The sequence below is a fragment of the Psilocybe cubensis genome, chromosome 3 (genome assembly GCF_017499595.1).
Source record: "Psilocybe cubensis strain MGC-MH-2018 chromosome 3, whole genome shotgun sequence".
NCBI lineage: Eukaryota > Fungi > Basidiomycota > Agaricomycetes > Agaricales > Agrocybaceae > Psilocybe > Psilocybe cubensis.
The window spans coordinates 4,086,781-4,110,928 of NC_063001.1; the positions used below are offsets into that span (position 1 = coordinate 4,086,781).

Consider the following 24,148-nt stretch of genomic DNA (forward strand, 5'->3'; position numbering starts at 1 on the left):
GCTTCGTTTTCTTACTTAAATTGTTGAAAATTGACCCCATAACAACAACAAGAACGATATTTGTCTACAAAGCGTCAGCGGCCCTCCAAAGCTATGAACCTCGAGGAGGTATCAAGCTCCTCAAATACCCTTTCCGAGCTTCGATGGCCTTCAAGAGATTTCTCGCCCACAACTATATATTAGTTCTGCAATGAAACCTGACATACGTGACTCTATCAGCTTTAATTATTGAATAGTTAGCTTCGAAGTCAAGATCGACTCAGTCAGTGCGCATATATTTTGATTCTGGTTACGAATTTACAGTTTCGTAGCAATCCTTGATCCCCCGTTCAAGTTCAAACACCCGATTCACGAGAAGTGACCGAACAGGACATGAAAGGAGGAGCAATGGGTCCAGTACTAGGGCATCAGTTGGTCATCTACTCGCTATTGCACAATGTTAGACCGGTTCTCGGTTCTCGTTCACGCGCGTCCACCTCGTTCCTATACACCACTGGATGCGGTACTTCCTACGAGACAATAAGCAATTCTGTTTTCTGCGTTTGTCGCTCAACCTACCAACGATCTCAAGCCCAGTGAAAGGAGCGTCAGGAGGTAGCAGCTTGCATTACTTGTCGAAGTGTCAGGCTGGAATCGAGAGGTAGGGCCAACGTGGAAGCACGTATGACCTGAGGTTTCAGTTTTCTGATTTGACTCACTGTGGTATAGTGGACAGGCTTACATCGTTCTACGACCAGTTCAACTAACCGTTCGTGGTTGACCAGAATCGCAGGGCTCCTCTTACGCTATTCCTAGCTAATCTCGCCGATACAAACCGGCTTGGCGAACGCATGGTTCAATGATGATGGTTGAATTTTTATTTTGCAGTCCCATTGGTCTGTAATTGACAAACGCTATGCTCCCCCATCTATTAACCTCTTCGCACGGATCCAAGCAGCAAATGCCATGAATAACTGCACCTTTGGGAAACGCTCGCAAAAGACCAATAGTGCCTCTAGCTGTGCTTCCTCTGTTGTACCACACGCTTTTAGAAGTTTGGATAAATCCACCGGACACAGATATGGAGGCTGTCTTACGTCCTCGATCACAGTTCCACTTCCTTGCATGATGCACGCATAGTACACGCAGTGGTCCATTCCAAAGCAGTGCCCTAGCTCATGGCTTGACGTACGACAGACTCGCGCCAGCCAGGTGCCTGTGATGATGTCCTGTGGTGAACTATTGGTGAGGGGAGGTGTGTTAACGTACGCCGAAAGAGCCGCGCGCATCGGTGACGTGGCGTTCTGGTCGTCTTGTACATTCAAGTCAGAGTCGACCTTGGACTTTTTCTTTGGGTGCTTTGTTGAATCTGAGGCATCGATGCATTTCATGATGTATGATTGGCAGTGTGAAGCCGGCCAAGCGTGTTCCCGTTCTACTTCCTGGATACCATCCAATGCTGGGTTATACCTTGCTGTAGCTATGACGGAAATACGACTTGCACCGTACGCGCGCCCGCACACGAACTCGTCGTCGTCATCCTCGAACAAATCATGGTTGACGAGTAGAAGGATGGCGTACGCATCCTCTGGAAGATTCCAAACAAGAAGTGGCGAAAAATAGTGACAAAAACGAAGAGATTCTAACTTCTTTCTTTTTTTTAATTTGTGGAGGGGAAAACTTTAAAATACTGTACAATTTGTACATACATATCATTGCAAAAACAAAGTCGTGAGAATACCGTGCGAAACAAGAGGTATCAAGGAACTTGTGGGAGATCAATCTGGCCCTCCAAACGAATCGCACGGTAGTTTGGAATTTTCGCTGCATTTGAGACACCCCATGATATTATCTTGTCCAGATTGCGACACTGGTGCATGGTATTAAAATTTGGGTATGGTTGGCTGAACCCTCTGTCAATGCAATAGTCGGATGTGAGCATGAGCAGGATAGCATACAGAATATGACTCAGACGTACTGCACCCAATCGAATGTGACCAGCCCAGTGTCTGCAGAACACATCAACACTTGACGAAGGATATCCACGCAGTGGTCTTTTTTTATCAGATTAGCTGTTATGAGGAACGCTATGCAGGATTGTAACGCGAGGCATCCTCACCGAGGTGAAATCGGTATTTTTCTGGTTTAGATTGAAACAAAGGGTCATTCTGACTGTAGTATTCTAGATGCACAGATTTTCTGAGAATATCCTGAAAGACATGTATTCGTTAGAAGTGGGTTGTCATCTTCTATATCGAGTGCAAATTTCTTACTAGACAATGCAACTGATGTGTTACTTCCAATGCAGCCATGTACCCTCCCCCATCTTCGTCTCTGAACATCACTTTCGAAGGTGTAACTTGTTCCTCTAACATCATGAACTGCTCCCTTGATATTCGTATCGGAGGTACTGAAATCTATTGAATAAAGTGCTTGAAATAAAATAATTTATGCCACTGACCTGCGGAAGAGATTCTGAGCCAAGCAGCATCCAGCTCAGGCGAAGGCTTTCCACGATAAATTGAAGTAGAATTTAGCGACCCGCTGATACGTTGGTATTCCTTGAAATATTCTACAGCTTCATTTGCAGGAGCTGATGATTAAGAGACAGTTAGGACGTTACTAGGGCAAATATATGACCAACCATTTTACCACGTACAGAATGTCTTAGGCGTGACAATGCAAATATGATTCAGACGAGCATGCATCCAAAGAATCATAAAGGTTAGCCACAGAAGCAGAAGAATCCCATGTGTTAGGTGGAGCCAATATCTTTGAATGAAGTTGGGACGTTGCAAAGAGTGACGGTGAGTTCTCCCATGAAGGAGACTCTCAGTTTGCTCTTCGTCTGGCTCAACGCAACGTTTAAATAGGTCCGGAGCCATTTGGCCAACAGGGTATAACAAATGTGGTGTCAAATGTTCGAGATGTAACCCCTATTATGCAGAGGATGTGCTTGTACTGGTTTCAAATACGCAGAGTGGCGGTCTATAACAGATGGTAAAAAGGTAGTATCAGGATCCCTGGCAGCTACTGGTGCCCATTATGAGTCTCAGCGCGTTTGCCTAGATTCGACGGTTTCGATCTCCAGGGTGTATTCTCGGTTATCTGCTGAGAGTATATCCATCACATGTTCTCTGCAGTCCTTAAACTGATGCAATAATTCAACAGATGCCATACATTAGAACCGTTAGGCATAATTCCATCGTGGCTATTATCCCGTATGGTAGTAGGAGACTTCAAACCATGAATAGACGGGGTCACAACACACCTGCAAAGTTATATTTACAGATTATAAACACACTAAAGGAGGTATTAAATGTAACTAAGGCCTTCTCTCCATTCTGATCGCAAGGGCCTCAGTAAAGAGGTCCTAGATATGGGATCTGATAAAATCTTTTGGTGCGCAGTAAAAGTTACAGCACGTTTGCTTAGATTGGGCCGACTCTATCTCCTGGAACTATTCTGGTTATCTACTAAGATTATTTTACACAGTATCACATACATCGCATGATCTACAGTCATTGTTCTGATGAAATAACTCCACAGGTGCCCAAAATAATGGGAGCCACTGGCATTAGGACTAACTCCGTCCTGAAATTCTTGTTAGAGGCCCGCGCCGTCGACATTGCAAACCTTGCTGTAGTTGCGTAAATTGTGTATCGTGATTCGTATTTATCTTGCTCTGTTAACATATTGCAATGTGTGCATATATCTACGATGGAGAGAGAAATTAAATGACGGAAAACAATAATACCATACCTGTCAATCAATTCGAATAGAACTTGAGACGTAAAGAAGATGTTGACACAGAATCAGATTCGAGCAAACATAGCCAAAGTAGCATAATTTAGACAGCGTGGAGCATACACAATACATACAGCAAGGCTACTTCTTATGGTGGTAGTGGAGTCAGGGTCACAACACAACACGCTGCAGAGACAGATTTTCAAGGCCACAGGAAGCTTCCCTTAAGCTCTCTTAAGGCCTTGCCTGGGGTTGGATTGGCGGACTTGATCGCTAAAAGAGCCAGAACTTGTCCGCGGTCCGCGTGTGTAAGGCCCGCTGTCCTGTTTACAGCCGGCTGGTCAGCGGTGGGCAGATTCGCCGAGGTAATCCTGACATTGCCAAATAGAGACATGAATCATTGATTATCCACTAAGAGGCTTCTACATCGTATCACGGCCACCTCATATACTACAGTCCTTAAATCGATGTTATTATTCAACAGGTGTCCAAGCCTTTTTTAGGTCCTTTAGACTAAACCCCATCCTGAAAGCATTATTCCATAGTAGCAGTAGACTTCAAAGCTTTGAACAGAAGGAGTCACCACCCGCCTCATAGTTAAAATTGTTATCTGTCCTAAAACATAGAAGTTGGAATATAACTGATGAATATCGGAGACCCTATCTGAATAGCATCTAGAAGACGGCTGAAATTTGGCGTTCCAAGCCCCGTCACAGCATCCCATCCTGATTTCGCTGGGAACCCAGTTGTGTCGCACCCTGTATTATTGCCTTTTAATCATGAGTTAGTGCTGTATACTTACTATGTAGTTAGGATGATGCTACTAACCTACTGTTATGTCGGTTAACGCAGCCTGACCACCAGGGGAATAAAGCAATGGATTTAGAAACCCGAGGGGAGGCAGGTCACCTCCAACAAGGTCAGCGTTAAGCAAAGCAATAATGCTCGCGAAAATTGGGTTAGAACCGCTCGTCCCGGATACAATTCTGGTATTTCCGCCATCAACAATTGCGATGCTCTGACCTTGTGCCGATACATCTGGATACGCACGTCCAGTCGTGTTGAACAGTCCCTGATTTGTCGATCCAAGTGCATTTAAATAAGCCTGCACGGCCGAAGATTGGTATGACGGTGTGGTAAAATAATTTGAAAATCCCCCAGAGCTGAAAGGAGCAGCGATTTCGATGGGCATGTTCATTGTTGCCCCCACAGAAGTTATGAAAGGACAGCCAGATGGAAATGTGGGTATGAACGATATGCACTGGCCCGCTTGCCACCCAGACACACCCCCATCTCCAGAGGAGCACAGGATTGATATTCCGCGTGCTCCCAACTGCGCAAATGCGTTGCACAATGACCTATGGAAATAAAAGCAATAAATTCTTAGTATACAATAAAGAGTATTTGCGTAATAGGGTCTTACGTTGCCAAGCTGCGCGAAATTGTGTCCTCGTTTTGTCCATAGGACATCGTCAAAATATGCGGAGGATTTGATTGTGCTAGCACAAAATTGATGGTATCAAGAAGCCCATCTAACGCACCATCCTGTGAATTGTTTCCTGTAGAGATAAACACAGTAGGCACGTTGGTGGAAAGTCCTAAAGAATACTGGATATACAAATTGGCTTCCGTGCTCGGCGACAATTCCGTGTCACTTTTCCCGTCCAGTGTCTCTAGGGTGAATGTTGCATTACTCGGGACGTCTGGTCTGAATTTCTTTAGAAAGCTGGATAGATCATCAGTGCTGGGAATTTGATCAACAAATCCTGAGACGGCGAGTGTGCTGGTAGATTGGGAGGTTACTGGACTAGGAAAACCATATAGCGCCTCAATGCATGCTGGAGTAACCTCAGTTGTACACGCCTGACCAGATTGCCTTGCCTTCAACGCGGTAGGAGGAGAAACAGACAGAAGCGGAAGGTGTGCGAATGGACTGTCAAATCTACAATTTTATGGATAATGTCAACGTCATGTATTGCCACATACCATGGCTATATGTGTTCACGTACGTGGTAGTTGGGTGAATTGTATCGATATGTTCCTGTAACGACTTTGGAATGGAGTAGAGAAGTGTTCGAACGAACTCCGCCCCTGTTTTATCGTGCTTGAAAACTTGGTAATTTGCACCAATGAGATTATTTGCCTGGTGAATTGGTACTGAGAACTGAAGCCAATCCCCTGATGGGGAAATGGGAGTAGAGGAAATTCCATTTGACGTCAACCATTGATTAACCAGTGAAATTGTATCTGGGTTAGGTGCTGTGTAGGCGCTGACCTGATATGTCAAAGTCAGCTAAGATCATGGTAAAGCATATCTGTCAATTATGGAGTATGATACCTGGTCTACGGTCAGATGCTTGCCGTAACGAGGCTTCCCGGGTGTGCTGACGTCCAATAGTGTATCATGGAGACCTGATATGTTATTCTGGCGAAGTCCAATACGTAGTCGAATAATCTGGGTTAAATTAGCTGGTCGATGCAATGTAAACCCCTCTGGGGCGGAGGTACGTTGGTCGTGAATAATCGTTTCCAGGAAATCTGAAGTGGATTGAGCGCTCGAAATTGTGCTTGCATAGAGGAGAGGTAAGTAGATCAGCAATCGTTGTGGAAGCATTGTGTAACGTGAGTCGGAAATTGAACTCAGAGTAGAATGTTGACTAGATTGCTCTTTAATACGCCTACGATTTAGTTAATGGAGTAGGTATGCATCCCCTTATGTAAGTACAGTGTAGTATTTACACTGTTTGTGGTCGGTAGCAATATCTTCCGTATTAATAGGGGAACCATTCTGTGTACATATTCGTACAGGCCTTCTCAAGTTCGACCTATAAATAATGGACATCGATTTCATTAACAAGAAATAGAAATTTCGCGGAAAAACCTTCAAAGGGTGTCATGGGCCTTCGCCAAACCCATTTTTGAAGTCGTGAATTTAATTATAAATGCCCTTTACGAAGTTCACCAGGGGTGATACATAATGCATCATAAGCATCCAGAGGGAGTGGAGAAATATCTTTCTCGTGAGAAGAAAGTTGCGTATCTTCCTCGGGAGAAGACGATGATTCGACAGAATACTGTTATCAGCAGCAGCATTCCTAGAGTTATTTACTTTTCAAATTGGAATGCATGCTAGAGCTTTGGGAAAAGATATCGTACCGTAGTTGATGTAAACTCAAATAACTCAACTTCTCAAGAGTATGACATATCGCTATCAAGGATCTGAAGTAGGTATTATTTGGATTATATGGAACTAACATTTATCATGTTGTTTACGCAGTTTCGCAATGATTTTAGTCCCTTCAGACCCGATTTCAGTCTTTTCGGCCTCGATTACGACGTTTTCAGGGATACTTCGAATTTTTTGAGTGATCAAAAAAGCAATGTTGCTTTGATTATATTGATGATCCAACGCTCCACTGGCAGATCTTCGGAAGAATTCCTGCGGAGAAGGAAATCGTATTCAAATTTTTTGATCAAACCGTTGCAAAATTATGTCCCCTTATCTAGTGTCGTTCCCACGCTATAGCGATCTCCACCTGCGAGAGGCACGGGAGACTAATATCAGACAGATCAAAGTCGGAGTCAAAAAACGAGATTTTTTTACACCGCTTTCATTCTCCGCCAGAGCATCTCGTGCCGAGATTATCCTTAAGCTTAAGTATGTAATATGTACATATCTGTTAATTTATCTTCTCTGCCCCATCAAATTTTTGAAATTCGTCGATTATTTTGCTTCTCGACTCAAACTCAGATTCAAAGTGCCGAAACTTTCTGTGGGGGCTTTGGTTGATTTTCCTAAATACCTATTCACATTATGATTTGACTTGAGGCTCTGCGCTTTGAACTTACGACCATGTGCCGACAACAGTTGCATAATGTTGTAGTCAAATGATTTCCAAATCCATACCCATTTCATATCATTCTGTGTGAGAAAAAACCTTTTTACAGAGAAAATAGATTCAATGAAATGTATCAAGTATCATGAGAAACGAAGCATAGGATCAATAAATCCAGCGCCCCAGGCCAATCTGAACAACTGATCCAACTCATTTTATTTTGAAATGTCCGGCAACACCGAAATATAAGTCCGATTGTATGTATATATTTTTATGCTAGGTTTGTTGATATAAACATTGCTGCGAACTTATAACTCGCGTTGTAATTGGCGGAGTCGCCCTATTAATATGACCACTGTGTATACATCTGCTCCATGAACGGAACAGAAATAGCTTTAAAGATACCGTATCTCTGTTCCTAACAGTCTGAGCCATGTGAAGAATAGTTCTTTGTTAGATATTGATCACCAACTGAAATACATAAGCAGCAAAAACGGTTGGTCAAGGTAAGTTAGCCAGCTCAACGAATCCCTCATCTAGACAAACTCCTACCCCGATGGCAGCTCTTAGTGCAAACGAGACCATTTTCCTTGGAACAGTGCTCGAATTCTGTTTCTATGGTTAGTTTTCCTGTATTGTTCCCCATTTTTGTCTCATTTTAATGTGCCCAAAGGGTTCTATTGCGTCATTTTTTCCTTATACTTACATATCATGAACAAAAGGGGCCCGATTCCCCTCAGATACCCAATATCGGCTTTGTTCGTGCTTTCCACGTTCTACGTCTGCACAGACTTTGCGTGTCAATTTATAGCTATTGTCAGTGGATTCGCTGAATATGTTCCATAGTAACAAGGGTGACAGCTATTCATTGCTTCAGTTCCGTCCCACAAGTCAAAAAGGAGCTGTTGCGGTATATGCAATTACAGTGGCAGGCGATGCTCTTTATTCATTTATCGACGTTATTTCTCAAGGTGTTTTGGTACGATTGCGCATTTTACACGAGTTTTACAAGTATTCGACTTTCTTCAATTCACAGATATACAGATGCTGGATCATGTGGAACAAAAGGCTATCCTTTATTGTCCTACCCTCACTATTAGCCACCACCTCCTTTGGTATTTGAGTATTCCTTCTATTTAGACTGTATGGAAACTGATATATTGACGTCATATATTACTTATCAGTCCTCGCAATCACCACAACGATCCAGTACCTCGTTTTGGGACCTAATGACACAGGTGCCCGAGTCCCTTCATGGTGGTTCAAACTTGCCCTCGCATCCTTCTCCATCTCCCTCTGCGTCAACGCCGCTGTAACATCACTGCTTGTATTAAAAATCGTTCTTCTCCACCGCTCCCAGTCCCTCGATGGACCTCCGACAATAGGCTCGTACAAACTCCGCCCGCTTATCTCGATCATTGTGGAGTCCGGCATGTCCACGCTCATTGCCCAGACGTTGTGGGTGGTGTTCGTGCAACTGGAGATATCGGGAAACCCTGGATTTTCCGCTATTTCTGGTCCTACTACCATGATCTATGTGCGTATTTCTTTTGCACTGGGTTGTTAGTACAGCGTTGGATTAATTATCTATTGGGATAGGGGATTACTCCAACCCTTGTCCTGGTGCGGTCTGCCATGGGCAGGTCTTACGATAGTACAATAATGGATGGACATATAGTGTTCAAGTCTGAGAACTCCACTGGGATACATACATTTTCGAGATGTGACCACCTCAACATGATGGCTGCAGATGAAGGGAGCTTCAGTGCTGAACAGAACGTTGACAAACAAAACATATGAAACCGACGAGTAGTACCAGTGCACGTTTGATGAAAAATTCTCGCAGATCACGTCTGACTCTTAGTTAGAATCATTTTGTAGTTGCTATTATTTAATCTCTCGGGAGAGTTTCGGCAGGGAACAAAATCGGAGTCAAATTTTCTGGACCGAAACCCTAGGTTCGTGACCAACCTTTTTGATAAATTAGCTTTTCGAAGTCCGAACCTAGGATCGACGCTCGTACACCAGTTGTTTCTAACTCCGCCTATTTCTAGCTCCGCTCGGTGAATTTTATCATAAAAAACCTCTCTAGTTGAGCGGATTGCTTTTTTTTTTCACTATTCCCGAGTCACAAAACGATGATTCCCTCAAATCCGGACCATTTGTCCCAGGCCTTGTGTGAATATCTCTCTTTTCGCAATCCGATCAATGTTTGACGGCATAATCAAAACAACATTTGTACAAACACATCACTCGGTACCTGCCTTATCTAGAAAAGAGACGAGTCTAAGATTCACAGAAGCCTGGCTCGCGAGCGAGGCTCGTCCCAACCGTCAAACTCGGGCCAGTGAGTAAACATCGTGCGAGCCTTCGAGTTTCCCATTGAACCAGAACGACATTCTGGCTGCAAAGCGTCAGCGGTCCTTCAACCCTATGAACCTCGAGGAGGTATCAACTATCATGCCCCTCAAATCACCTTCTCGCGCTTTGATGGCTTTCAGGAGGTTTCTCGCCCACAATGAAACTTGACATACCTCTATCTTCTTCACTTCTTGAATAGTGAATAGTTGGCTTCGAAGTCAAGGTCGACTCGGTCAGTGCGCATATATTTGATTATGGTTACAAATTTACAGTTTCGTATCAGTTCTGGATCCCCCGTTCAAGTTCAAACACCCGATTCTCGAGAAGTGACTGAGTAGGACATGAAAGGAGGAGAAATGGGTCCAGTACTAGAGCATCGGTGGGTCATCTACTCGCTATTGCGTCATGTTAGACCGGTTCTCGGTTCTCGTTCACGCGCGTCCACATCCTTCCTATGCATCACTGGATGCGGTACTTCCCCCAAGACAATAAGTAATCCTATTTTCTGCGTTCGTCGCTCATCCTACCAACGACTTCAAACCCTGTAAGAGGTGCGTTAGGAGGCGGCACCTTGCCATTACTTGTTGGAATGTCAGGCAGGAATCGAAAGGTAGGGTCAACATGGAACCCCGTAAGACCTGAGGCGGAGGTTTGGGTTATTTCTGATTTGACTCACTGTGGTATAGTGGATAGGTTTACCTACGACCAGTTCAACTAACCGTTCATGATTCACCAGAATTGCACTGCTTCACTCGCGTTATTTCTAGCTAATCTCGCCGAGACAAATGGACTTTACGAACGCGTGGTTCAATGATGGAGGTTGAATTTTTATTTTGCAATCCCATTGGTCTGTAGTTGACAAACGCTATGGCCCCCCATCTATCAACCTCTTCGCACGGATCCAAGCAGCAAATGCCATGAATAACTGCACCTTTGGGAAACGCTCGCAAAAGACCAATAGCGCTCCTAGCTGTGCTTCCTCTGTTGTACCACACGCTTTTAGAAGCTTGGCCAAATCCACCGGACACAGATATGGAGGCTGTCTGACGTCCTCGATCACAGTGCCACTTCCTTGCATGATGCACGCATAGTACACGCAGTGGTCCATTCCAAAGCAGTGCCCTAGCTCATGGCTTGACGTACGACAGACTCGCGCCAGCCAGGTGCCTGTGATGATGTCCTGTGGTGAACTATTGGTGAGGGGAGGTGTGTTAACGTACGCCAAAAGAGCCGCGCGCATCGGTGACGTGGCGTTCTGGTCGTCTTGTACATTCAAGTCAGAGTCGACCTTGGACTTTTTCTTTGGGCGCTTTGTTGAATCTGAGGCATCGATGCATTTCATGATGTATGATTGGCAGTGTGAAGCCGGCCAAGCGTGTTCCCGTTCTACTTCCTGGATACCATCCAATGCTGGGTTATACCTTGCTGTAGATATGACGGAAATACGACTTGCACCGTACGCGCGCCCGCACACAAACTCGTCGTCGTCATCCTCGTACAAATCATGGTTGACGAGTAGAAGGATGGCGTATGCATCCTCTGGAAGTATCTCAATGGCTGCCTCTAGTATGTCGTCGAGATTGAGCTGAGCTGGGTAAACATCATCTGGAGAAGGGCGAGCGCGGATGCCAATGCATTCGGTTTGACACGCTAATCCAATTCGGGTGGGTATTTTTGTTTTCATTTTTGAAGAAGCTCGCTTCAATTTCGGGGGATCATCCTCCCAACTTGTGAACCGCAGCTTCGTGGGTAGCGATTTAACCTGCATGCCATGGTAGAACGCTCCGAGATAGAGGACAACATCATCAATTTTTGGGGCTGAGCAGGTCCCTGACATTGACGTTTTATTGGGATTGGGATTACACCATGTTTGGATGTAACCGACGTCTGAGTCAACTTCTGGAGGGTATGCCACGTAGAGTACATTCCTCTGTGGGGTTACCTTGTTGCGATTCTTTTCCCTTGTCCATGATCGAAAACTTTGCGGAGGGCATCTGGGATCGTTTGAGAGGTCGTCATTGGGCAAGATAAGGGGTGCAGGGAAAGTTGACGGCGCTATTTCATCGTCGATGGCATGTGATGATAATCCATTTTTCCTGTTTCCTGTAAGAGTAACGGAAGCAGCGGCTGCCCGCTGCATGGCCGAAGGTCTCTTGAAACCCACACTTGCAGCATTAGTGCATGGTTCGAAAATGAGACTAGTGTGTTTGCATGCCATTCGGTTTAGATGATTAAGCGCGTCGCAAGTTGTGGACGCGAACAATTGTCCTCAATTGTGTGGATGATTCCAGATCCGATGAGTATGAGTCACAACACAAGTTTTCGGTTGGGCTGCATGTAAGCGTTGAATTTAATTTGAGTTTGATGCAAACATTGGCCGGGCCTGCCGGACCGGCAACTTCCTGGGAAAAAATAGGTTTACCATGTGTTTGTCGGGAGATAGGTGAAAGCAGCTAACAAGTCAACCACTAAATAATCTTTAATCGGGTCCTGGTCGGCTCCACATAAAATGAAGTACTAGAAGCAAAGCAAGGTGAAATTTGTAAATCGATTTACCCTCTTTTTCTGCCCCTTCAAAGCTTCAATTGATATGATGAAGAACCTGGGTAGAATGGAGAAGGCCTTTGGTTACAAGAAGAAGATGTCAAATGATGCGAACTTGACTATTCTGCCTCTATTCAGTTGTTAGCAGCGCAGCAAAGGATGCGAATATATGATTAATGATTTCTCATCTTGACCGGATTGCATAAAATGTGAACGCACCTCGTCGTATAACAGAACGAAATACTCCTTTGTGTGGTCCAAGTCCCCATAACATCTCTTCTTTTCCTGAAATGCGTATGAGTAAGTTTTTCACAACTTTTCGTAGTTCATCCCTGTGCTCACACACATATTCAGTTAATCTCACAGATCCGGGGAACGAGTCCTATCTCGCTCCCATTTTATATCGATACGATTACATGGCTGGCTGTCCAGACTTATCGCCAACTCAAATACGCGATATCTTAGAGTCTTGTGACAAAAGCGCTGGAAAACCTCTCTCACCATTCCCTCGTTTAGTAATCGACGACTCATCGAAGATGACCGAGAACAGCATCAAGTTATATCCCGCGGCTGCAGGTCTTCCCTGGCATTCTACTATTCTAGCTCTGAGGCAGACCAAGCATTGGAAAGCCGCAATATCTATGGTCACAAAGCTGCTAAATCTATTTGCAGAGGACGACATTTCCAATACAACTCTTTACAGAGGGTCCAAGTCATATGCAAATATTGCGAAAAGGGAGATACATGATATAAACCACAATTGGTCCCGGTTCCTTTTGTTTGCGTGGCCAGGCGCCGATGAGAAAAGGATAGAGCTAATCTCAGCTACTCTGACCTTTGTGTTCCTCTTTGATGGTAAGGTATGATTAAATCGTATTAGATCAAAGTCTAATTGTCTTCAAGATGTTTGGGAAATGCAGGACGAAGAAACAGTGCGTTATTTAAACCTAAAATTATTGATTTGGCAACGTAATAGAGCTAACTCTACGAGCAGGTTCGCATTATTCAGGCCGAATTTATTTCTTGCCTGACGCTACCGGACTCTGAGATTTCTCTATTCAAGAGGGAGCGGAGCCTCACACCCCTCCAGGCTATGATTACTCAAGTTATACAAGGGATTTATGATGAAGACCAGAAAGGCGGAAATGGCGGCAAGGACGTAGTGAAGTGTCTGATCGATTTTATCAACCACCCTCCCCCTGCCAAGGAGTACCATACACTCAAGGAGTTTCTAGATTATCGCATAGTTGATGCTGCTGCGGAGTAAGCTGCTTTGATACTTTTCAAAGCTAGGCAACTGACATATGAAAACTATATCAGATACGTCTTTGCATGTGCCAAGTTCTCCATCCATTCGAGTGTTCAAATGGACAGCCCAAGCATTAAACGGTTCATTAGACTTGCTTCAGAACATATATGTTACTCTAACGACCTTGGTTCGTACGATAAGGAGAAGGAGGCTTATGATGAAGGACATGTCTTGTACTTGATCAACGCGGTTGACATGGTGAAGAAGGTGTTCAAGCTTCCAGATGATGCCACTGCAAAGTCAGCTACACTTGCACTTCAAAAGCAGACCGAGATGGAACTCGGAAGGGAGCTTGAACACCTTCGTGCATCGGGTGAAGCTACTGCCCAGGAACTTGAATATTGCGAAGCTGTAATATATGCAATGATGGGAAATACGTTTGCCTCGGTGGTCATGTCCCGTTATGGGGGGGACGTCACTAGACTTAAATCTTGATTTGTTTTCGAAAGTATAGTTATCATAATATGATCACTGTTCCAAATCATATGTACTTGAACTCACAAAAAATAGGACATACGTCTCAATATGTAATTATATTTAGCCTCGGATGGTTTTTCCACCGACAACTTCAAGCGAGTGGAAGCTCAGGCTGTCGCGGCGTACCCATTGACAAGAAAGATATTTGCTTCGTTGGTTATATCCAGCTAAAGGTAAGCATGGGGTCAAGTCACTTGACATAAATCCTTTGTGCACTTATTCTTGGTATCAGTGGTATCTAGATAAAAAAATATGAATGAATATAGGTCATATAACAATCTTTCGTTGGGCCAGGTTGTTTTGCCAGAATTACAACGAAGAGGCTTTTTGCATTCGTATACTCTAGCATATAGTGTATCATTTACACAGACAAATTGAGAGCCACTTAAGGATTCAATAATTACTGTGGGACTTGACGTTATAGCCACATCCCACTAAAATTCCTTACAACTTCCTCTCGCTTGTGTTGGACTTGAAACAGTGACCGGGTACTTTCATAGTTAAGATATCTTGTGGTGGGCGCAATGGTGCATGCGGCTGGATAGTGTCATTTTAGGCCAAAGGTTGTCGTTGAACTACATCTTCCTGGATAATTTCACTTCGCAGGGCCCTAGCAAGCCAGCTACTACATTCTGTCTAAGCCACAGTGCAGACTTGTCCTGTGGTGTAAATGTGATGGGGATGCAAGAAACGAAAACGTTATTTTTGAATAGTACTGAAAGGAAAAAATATCTCTCACAAATCATTGGTGTATCTTTCTCGGTTACGTAAAGTAAAGGTGAACGAAGAGAAGAATCGGATGATTTTCCGTAGATCCGAACATCATAATAGATAGCATGAATGATTGAATCTGCACAGTAAGCTTTTACATTTAGGGGTGAGACAAAGTTACACTCATAATTAGATATGTGCATCGCTGCTGTACCTGTATTTTAATATTACTATTATAAGTTTGATAAAAGTAGAAGTACCTAATCTTGTGACTGTCTGTAAAATAGGTCTTGAATATGTTGCTATACAAACCCGATTAAAATAATATAGAACATTATGAAAAAATAACTGGAAAATTACCCCACTTTCAACCAAGAGAAGACAAGAAGTCACCGACTTGCCATTATGGTTTGCTGGTCATCACCCCAAGAAAACATATGGTAGATTATCAATAATAGATTATCATCTCTAGTAATTGGTGTCAAGTCGGGCCGTATGACACTATAAAGTCGAAGCTGTGGAGGTTTTTACCGTCCTATCGTTCTCCGTATAGCTTCTCTGTTTTTTCCAAAATGCACATCAGTGGGTCGTTTATATTTTCTAAGTAAGTTTGTACTTACATAGAATTTTAGAAGACTTAGTAGCACCTGAAGATGCGGAATTTGTCTCTCCAATACACTATATATACGATTACATGTCCGGGTGTCCAGACTTATCGCCAACGCAGACGTCTGATATAATGGGTGGTCTTGAAACAGACTCTGGTAAAAAGCAACGACCAGTCCCTCGTTTATTGGTCGACGACAAACCAGTCATTCAACAAAACAGCGTCGCGCTATATCCTGCACCTGCCGGTATTCCTTGGCACACTACTATTCCCCTGCTCAGACACAACAAGCATTGGGCATCTGCAGTGTCCATGGCCCGAAAGCTTCTCACCTTGTTTTCGGAGGACGATACTGCAAATACGACATTACGCAGAGGATCGAAGTCGTATGCGGATATCGCAAAAATCGAATTAAACGCTCTGGATCGTAACTGGTGTTTGTTTCTTTTCTATTTGTGGCCCGCCGCTGATGAGAGGAGGCTGGAGTTGATTACGGCCGCAATCGTCTTTGTGTTTATTTTTGACGGTACGCTAATATTGACTGCTCGTGGTGGAAAGTTTACTAATTAAGTTGCAGATGTTTGGGAGATGAAGAATGAAGAAACAGTGAGCGTTATATACACATTTGGCATATCTTAACATGAAATCAAACTAACGATCACTACAGATTCGAATCATTCAGAAGGAGTTCGTCGCTTGTCTGAAATTACCTGACCCAGGGGACGTACTAGCGCAAGATGGAGAGAACGTCACTCCATTACAAGAAATGATATCCACGATCATACGAGGATTTGAAGAAGAAGATTCCGAATGCGGGAATGGCGGGAAGGATGTCATCAAGTGGCTTATCGAGTTTATCAATCATCCACCCCCAACCAAAGAATTCGAGACACTCAGAGAGTTTCTAGACTATCGAATAGACGATGCTGCCGCCCAGTAAATATTCTTCATTTCTCCTTGAAAAAACCTAACTAACAAATGTAAATTAAGGTTTGTCTTTGCGTGCGTCAAATTCTCGTTGCGCTCCAGTGTGCAGATGGACAGTCCAAGGATAGAGAAATTCATGAAAATCGCGTCGGACCACGTATGCTACGCAAATGACCTCGGATCGCACGATAAGGAGAAAAAGGCCTATATTCGCGGGGATGTACTGTACTTCATCAACGCAGTCGATATGGTGAAAAAGGTGTTCCATCTTCCTGATGACGACGCTGCAAAGTCGGCCACGCTTGTTCTTCAGATGCAGACCGAGATTGAGCTGGGAAGGGAACTAGAGCGTTTGCGCGCATCGAGTGACGTTACGGTTGAGGAGCTTGAATACGTGGAGTCTGTGGTGTACGCATTGACGGGGAACATCTTTTGTTCAGTGGTCATGTCCCGCTATGGAGGGGAGGACACTAAACTTGAAATTTAAGTAATAGAACATATTATGTTTGAAAATATAATGCCTTTTATTTCTTCCCAGAAGTTGACTGAAAGGGACATTGTTTCAAATATCTACGTGGTAGGTTTTGCACCAACTCCTTCGACTCAGTTCATATACATCTTGCATTGTAGTCCACGATACCTAACAATCACGACTCACTTAGTCAGCTCAGAATATAACCATGCAGATTTCTTACCATGGTCATCAAGAATTTGTTTCACCCTTGCATCCGCTTCCGAGGGCGACGGTTTAGGCACATCATCTATGTTCATATCCGACCTGCCAGCAAACCTCGCACGTCGACTCATAACCATCAACTCGAAGGGTTCTTCATATCCTACCTGCCTCATATTGAAGCCCGCGTCAGTGTACACATTGCTCATCTTAGTAAATGACGAGGAGATAAGGCAGAGTAGCAAAGTGATGTTGGTCTAAAAGAAGACTAGGGGTGTATGAATGAGCCGTAACCGTATGAATGTACTGAATGTGGTGCAACGGAGCCGAGTGCGAACAAATTTATTCCAATCACTGGACAATTAGCCATGCAAATGTAGTAGCATAGAAGTACAACTCACAAGTAGCCACTCTGACCTTATATTTTTCCTCTTCGAAGTACCCACACAAAGTCCAACAGTCTTCCTGCCCCTTTACATTTGACGGTAAATGGGATAAGCAGCAGCTCTCATTCCACCGTATCGAACAACTTAACAAAGCGGCCTTAGCTCTGTAGCTCGTTTGCTTCTTTCAACGGGACCGACCATTTCCAAGGATCACTGGATAGAAAACGACGAGGTAGACGGGCAACAAAGTGTGAGGCGGAGGCAATTCATGAGTAGATCAAGCGCTAAAGAGTCTCATCTTGAGAGTAGTGGGAGTCCGTATAGCCGCGAGAGTACATGCCTTCCTCCTGTGGGTGTGGTAACGGTTTAGTTGTAATTGAACGAAGACTTGCCAGTGGCAGGCGACCAACAGACCACCGGCAATCAACCGGCACACATCAATTTCCCACGAGCTTGTTTGGTCTTCAACAACAGTTGATCACTGCATCTTTGCAGCAGTTATTATAAGAACATACTCTAACATACTAGAAATCACTCATCTTTTGCCTACTGTACTGACTGTATTGCTAGGGCTACCTTGTAAAAATTTACCACACTGTTGAATCTGTTATCCGTCCACAGATGCTCTGAGTAGTAGCTGAGACCCTTCAAAGTTCAAACGCCAAGAGAGACAGTAGACTTATCATCTTCCTTCCGATTGGCGCATAGATTATCCAATTTCTTTAAATTCTTACCGTAATACCTCGTAATACTGACCTGGAACTTCCAGCACCTTCCCGCTAACACGTTTTGAATTTGGAAGCATGAAGAGTCTAGCTCATTCTGGAGTGGGTCCTGGCATCAATGCAGACTTAGACTCTGTCTTTCTGATTGCCGGATTTCTTCGACGTCTCATTACTTAAGAAGTTGACGTCGAGGCACCCACTAAAGTACCTATTGAGCCATGAGTGCATTCAGTAGTGCACAATATCCCATTAAGGTCATTGCTACAGGAACACTGGAGATAATTAAAGGGACATCCGGACCATGCAACCCAACGTTGTAGTCCAATATAGACATTTGTCAACTTCAACCATTCTTCAGATTATTCCCATTCAATAAACTGTTGGTCAAATACTCGTTGACGTCCATGTGAGGCAGTGATTTTGTTGTTCAAGGATAACCATTAGCAAGCTAGCCCGAATTATAAGCTCAAAGCGGCAAACACTCGCTTGTACTGTAATTCAAAATGTACGGAATATACGCAGCATTCTTTTCAACCATTTGGGCCTTGGGAGTCAAATGGGGACATGCTCCCGACCCATATTCATGAGCGCTAGCCATTCGTAGGAGAAGGATATTGAAACTACCGCACACGTGTACTTAGATAAATCACTTTACGTACCTTTCGCGGGACAGGTGTTGCCTTCCGTCACTCCCTTAAGCAAGGCAACCCGAAGTTCGGGTTCGCGTAAGATGTTGTCAGGATCTTTGCCCTAATTTTTCGCTTCTCTTGTTTTTCATATACACGCGATTGGTACCATGGTGAGAGGTTACGTGTGTAAATGAAGTGGGTGAGTCTGAGATTGCCAGCGCAAAGTCGTTGTACTTTCGACTTTCACATGCTAGCCATTCACGCTAACAGGTGCTGCTTGCTTTGTGCTTGCTAACTGCATTTGAGATTGTGTTGAGATCTTTCGCGTTCGCCAAAAGTAGCCAAGTGAACGTGATTTGTCAGAAGGAGTATCTTTTTTTTTTCTTCCGTTCACGACGCGGCGGAGGTTACTGCTTTCTTGTCACAGAGGTCATAGATGAGCAATGCTTATCCATGTTCGCTGTAACCCGATATAGTTTTTTCCTAAATTCGGACCAATACATCATTCACGACTCCAGGATGTGGACATTACCAAAACATTCAGCGCATGAATAAGTGACGTTGTACCTGTGTCACCATGGGTGTCCACTTTGGACAGAGGAAGGGGGGAATGGAATTTCTGACCCGCGTACCGTGTCCACTGTCCTAAGTCACAAGTGTGTTACCAAGCTGAAGACGAAATGAAATTAGTTCAGTCGATCACATCGTGTAGACCTAAATAGCCGATGGCATGACGCGTGAAGCTAGTAACACAAGGGATGGAAGAGGTGGTTTGCGTGCCAGCGACATGCGCCGAGCAGTGTTACGAAAATTGTACTCCAACCTATGCTTCTACTAATTCAGTCGATTAATTCACACAAAATTATGAAAAGCCGACGACTAAATCGGCGGTGAATCGAGCACAATCCCGTCATGACAGACGTTTTGAGCTATAGTGGTTCAAGGCAGTGACGGAATGCAATCTGTGCGATAGAAAATTTTGGATGGCCTGATATCTGTGGGCAGAATATAAATTCACAGATAAATTGCATTTCTTATCAACATTTCTCCTCCCGAATTCAATCCTCTGTCTGTTTACATGGCCTGCGTCGATACAAGTATGTTTATCATTTGTATCACAGGCGTAAACCTGCTAACTATAGTTCTACAGACAACCTCGCCGACGAACGCAGCAAGTCCTTCGTCTGGCCTATTTCTTATGGCTTCGATTACATGTCTGATTGCGTTGAGAGCTTACCTTTATCAAAAGATAACTCTGATGCCGTCACTGTTCCATTCCCTCCATTGTTAATGGAGAGTGATCCCAAAGTCAACGATGCCAGCATCTCGCTGCACCCTGCCGACGCTGGTCTTCCATGGCACACTTCGATACCCTTCCTCCGGCAAACGAAGCACTGGAGAAGTGTCCTATCTATTACCCGCCGGCTCCTGGAACTCTTTGCTGACGCGGGCTCGGACGACACCGCGAGTAAAATCTGCTTAGATATCGATGCTGCGTTTGCGCAAGGAATGGTAAACACCTGGGCCGAGGTGGCGAAGGCAGAAATACCCATCATTTTCGATAGCTGGAGCCGGTTTAATGCATACTTTTGGGTTGCGGCTGACGAACGGAGGGTGGAACTAATGACTGCGGCCAATGGGTTGATCATTATTTTTGACGGTGAGCTATAAATAACCCCTTCTTCGCTCATTTTTCGTGTCCGCTGATTAAAAAGCCCACTTCATTTTTAGATGTTTGGGAGACCAAGGATTCCGAGGCAGTACGTCTTTCCATATCTATTTATGTTATCTTTTTATTAAATTTATTGTACGCGCAGATTCACAAGATTCAAGCCGAATTTCTGTCGCGTTTCAAGGTACGCGACAGTGGACGTGGGCGTGGTTTCCCCAATGTTCGGGAGGAAGACACTACCCCACTCCAGGCCTTCATAACGGATGTCATACAAGGTTTCTACGAGGAAGACACGAAAGGCGGTAATGGTGGAAAGGAAGTTGTCGACCGGATGGTCGAGTTCATCAACCACCGCCCTCCGGCACGGGAGTTTACCACGCTTCGCGAGTTCCTCGATTACAGGATTAAAGATGCGGCCGTCGAGTGAGTATTCTATCTGTAATTGATTTTGATTGTGTATGCTTAGCTTGCTGTCCTAGGTTTACGTTTACTGGAGTCAAATTCTCTCTGCGATCGAACGTCAACATGGAGAGCCCCAGGATTGCACGCTTCATGAGTCTCGCATCAGACCATGTGTGCTACGTTAACGATTTGGGATCCTACGACAAGGAGAAAGCTGCATACGAAAGAGGAGAGATCGTGTATATGCTCAATGCAGTCGACTTTGTGCGCAGGATGTATAACCTCCCCGACGATCGCAGTGCGAAGCGGGCCACACTGCAGCTGCAGATGCAGCTTGAGAGAGAGATGGCAAGCGAGTTAGATCGGCTGCAGCGCCTCGTAAGAGAGTGCAGCAAGGCAGATGAAGCACCCAGCATGGAGGAGTTGGAGTTTGTGGAGGCGGTGGTGTATATTGTGACCGGAAATATCTTTACTTCGGTAGTCATGTCAAGGTATGGTGGAAAGGCTGCACGATTGAGCTTGTGAGGGGTGGATTGGCTTATTAAACAGCGAGGTTGGCAGTTCGATAAATGTATTATAGCCCATTGACCTTAGCGCCTGTAAATAGTATGTATAATGATATGTAATGAATGTTCATTAGGAGGTTTTTGCGGTCTCCAACAATTGCAACAGATTGCGTAAAACTCCCATTATCTGGGGTCTACACCAGGAGCAGAACAAGGTGATGATAACCTTTAGTATAACAGGAATTAAGGTGACGATTTATTGTCGTTTTCAGAGAAGAACCGTCAAGGAATAACAAAAACAAGGCGTTACATTTGAATTACCGATAGTACTGGGATGTTCATATATGTAGCTTTCGTAGATTGATGTAGCGTGCTTTTACCTCGTTGTTCTCAGGCAATTTGTGCAGGTCTTTTCAAAGTGCAGGAGTGTGCCTACCAGCCTTCAAGCTTCAAGCTGAACTTGCCCAATGCTGCCGAGAGTGCCGTGTTCGCCTGGCCAGTTTTATCAATTAACGTTCAATCTCCGATCATGCACGGGCGTCAGCTGACAGCTGGCCAATGCGAAACGTTCCATGTTGCCCAAGTCCTGTCTCAACCATTTCTGTTTTTGCGACTTATATTCGTCCCTGTATTCTGTCTGGATGACCCGGTGTATCATTATCGTATTCTCCAATAGCGACGTCCCGATTCTGCGAAAATGCCCTACTTCACTGGTTTCCAGTGTCAATGTCATTGCTGCATCGTTTCTTCTACCTTCTACGGCCTGATTTCCTCGATACAACTTTCGATGGTCATGAAAACCAATCAGATAATATGCTAGCGCTATGCGTCTGGTGTCTGGGAGTGTCTCAGCGTTCTTTCGAGCTCCTCTTCAAAATTAGCCCGATTTGTTTATGTGAAGAAGATGTTATACTGGCGAAATGAAGCTGCGTCGACTTCAACACAGTTTCGATTTGAGCTGTATACACATGCGGAGTACCTGTACCCTGCTGTAATGGTGTACCCTCACAACTTAATTAACGGCGTTAAATTGGTTGTGATTCGTTGAAAGCCATGTCTTTGGAAAGCCATGTCTCTGATATACGCCCATCGATGCTTGATGGGTTACCGAAGATGCCTGATGTCAATTGCGAAGTCACATACCCATTCACATGTTATGCTACTGTTGCTCCTATTCGCTACATTGTTGTCTAGTTCCAAAACCAACTTAGGATATAAGTCGTGCGACATCCCCTCCATAACGGGACATGACCACTGAAGCAAATGTATTGCCCATTGATAAATGGAGCACGGCTTCGCAATATTCAAGCTCCTCGGCAGTAGCTTTGCCCGATGCACGAAGCTGTTCAAGCTCCGTTCCGATTTCTATCTCGGTCTGCTTTTGAAGAGCAAGGGTAACTGACTTTGCGGTGACATCATCAGGAAGGTTGAACAGTTTCTTGATCACGTCAACCGCGTTAATGATGTACGAGACACGACCTTGATTATATGCCTGTTTCTCCTTTTCGTATGAGCCAAGGTCGTTAGAGTAGCAGATATGCTCTAATGAAAGCCTGATAAACCGTTTAATGGTAGGACTGTCAATCTGAACACTGGAGTGTAGGGAGAATTTGACACCTGCAAGGCCGTATCTGATATCATTTTGTGTCGGTGTCAAGTACATTTCTCAGAGACAATGCTAAAGCAGCTTACTGTGCAGCCATATCGACAATGCGGTAATCCACATACTCTCTCAGCGTATTGTAAGTCTTGGCGGGAGGAGGGTGGTTGATGAAATCGATCAGGTACTTCACGACGTCCTTGCCGCCATCTCCTCCTTTCAGATCTTCATCATAATACCCTTGTATAACTTGAGTTATCATAGCCTGGAGGGGTGTGAGGTTCCGCTCCCTCTCGGATAAAGAAGTCTCAGAGTCCGGTAGTTTCAGGCAAGAAATAAATTCGGACTGAATGATGCGAATCTGCTCGTAGTATTAGATTTAGTATTTAGTTTACTCAGAGTATATTCATTTAGGTTTGAATGACCCACTGTTTCTTCATCTTGCATCTCCCATACATCTTGAGGATAAATTAGACGGAGATCTAATACGAGTTAATTATATCTTACCATCAAAGATGAACAATAAGGTCATAGTAGCGGAGAGCAGCTCGAGCCTCCTCTCATCAGCGGCAGGCCACAGATAAAAGGTAAATCTAGGCCAACTGTGATCTATGACGCGTAGCTCCTTTTTAGCCATATTCGCATATGACTTGGACCCTCTGTAAAGAGTAGTATTGGCAATGTCGTCCTCTGCAAATAGATTTAGCAGCTTTGTGACCATAGATAATGCAGCTTTCCAATGTTTGGTCTGCCTCAGAACTGGAATGGTACAATGCCAGGGAAGACCTGCAGCGGCGGGATATAGCTTGATGCTATTCTCGTTCATCTTCGCCGAGTCATCTATTAATAAACGAGGGAATGATGAGAGAGGTTCTCCAGCGCTTTTGTCACAAGACTCTAAGATATCGCGTATTTGAGTTGGCGAGAGGTCTGGGCAGCCAGCCATATAATCGTATCGATATGAAATGGGAGCGATGTAGCATTCGTCCCCCGGATCTGTAAAATTAACTGCGAAGTTGTGTGAGCAGTAATACTCATAAACTCTGAACAGCTATAA

The 24,148-nt window shown here is 44.4% G+C and overlaps 7 protein-coding genes across 7 annotated transcripts; 3 read left to right on the forward strand and 4 right to left on the reverse strand.

The window, feature by feature from the left end:
- Nucleotides 1–893: 893 nt before the first annotated feature.
- On the reverse strand, nucleotides 894–1,858 carry JR316_0004119 (Archaemetzincin-2; the record flags this gene model as incomplete). The annotated part of the gene is made up of 2 exons (XM_047889888.1): nucleotides 894–1,565; nucleotides 1,748–1,858. 2 exons carry the CDS (start codon nucleotides 1,856–1,858, stop codon nucleotides 894–896), a joined length of 783 nt encoding a protein of 260 aa, XP_047752262.1.
- Nucleotides 1,859–8,735: 6,877 nt separating this feature from the next.
- Nucleotides 8,736–9,199, reverse strand: JR316_0004120 (uncharacterized protein; the record flags this gene model as incomplete). The annotated part of the gene is made up of 2 exons (XM_047889889.1): nucleotides 8,736–9,095; nucleotides 9,170–9,199. The coding sequence occupies 2 exons, from the start codon at nucleotides 9,197–9,199 to the stop codon at nucleotides 8,736–8,738; spliced, it is 390 nt and encodes a 129-aa protein (XP_047752263.1).
- Nucleotides 9,200–10,788: 1,589 nt separating this feature from the next.
- On the reverse strand, nucleotides 10,789–12,063 carry JR316_0004121 (Archaemetzincin-2; the record flags this gene model as incomplete). The annotated part of the gene is made up of 1 exon (XM_047889890.1): nucleotides 10,789–12,063. One exon carries the CDS (start codon nucleotides 12,061–12,063, stop codon nucleotides 10,789–10,791), a length of 1,275 nt encoding a protein of 424 aa, XP_047752264.1.
- An 820-nt stretch (nucleotides 12,064–12,883) lies between these two features.
- On the forward strand, nucleotides 12,884–14,211 carry JR316_0004122 (Terpene cyclase aneC; the record flags this gene model as incomplete). Its single annotated transcript, XM_047889891.1, has 4 exons — nucleotides 12,884–13,327; nucleotides 13,355–13,399; nucleotides 13,462–13,730; nucleotides 13,788–14,211. The coding sequence occupies 4 exons, from the start codon at nucleotides 12,884–12,886 to the stop codon at nucleotides 14,209–14,211; spliced, it is 1,182 nt and encodes a 393-aa protein (XP_047752265.1).
- Nucleotides 14,212–15,536: 1,325 nt separating this feature from the next.
- Nucleotides 15,537–16,985, forward strand: JR316_0004123 (Terpene cyclase aneC; the record flags this gene model as incomplete). Its single annotated transcript, XM_047889892.1, has 5 exons — nucleotides 15,537–15,568; nucleotides 15,589–16,097; nucleotides 16,149–16,177; nucleotides 16,239–16,507; nucleotides 16,562–16,985. The coding sequence occupies 5 exons, from the start codon at nucleotides 15,537–15,539 to the stop codon at nucleotides 16,983–16,985; spliced, it is 1,263 nt and encodes a 420-aa protein (XP_047752266.1).
- A 3,004-nt stretch (nucleotides 16,986–19,989) lies between these two features.
- On the forward strand, nucleotides 19,990–21,510 carry JR316_0004124 (Fusicoccadiene synthase; the record flags this gene model as incomplete). Its single annotated transcript, XM_047889893.1, has 5 exons — nucleotides 19,990–20,008; nucleotides 20,062–20,571; nucleotides 20,643–20,671; nucleotides 20,729–21,006; nucleotides 21,063–21,510. The coding sequence occupies 5 exons, from the start codon at nucleotides 19,990–19,992 to the stop codon at nucleotides 21,508–21,510; spliced, it is 1,284 nt and encodes a 427-aa protein (XP_047752267.1).
- Nucleotides 21,511–22,698: 1,188 nt separating this feature from the next.
- On the reverse strand, nucleotides 22,699–23,917 carry JR316_0004125 (Terpene cyclase aneC; the record flags this gene model as incomplete). The annotated part of the gene is made up of 4 exons (XM_047889894.1): nucleotides 22,699–23,122; nucleotides 23,184–23,452; nucleotides 23,521–23,573; nucleotides 23,599–23,917. The coding sequence occupies 4 exons, from the start codon at nucleotides 23,915–23,917 to the stop codon at nucleotides 22,699–22,701; spliced, it is 1,065 nt and encodes a 354-aa protein (XP_047752268.1).
- Between the last annotated feature and the right edge of the window lie 231 nt (nucleotides 23,918–24,148).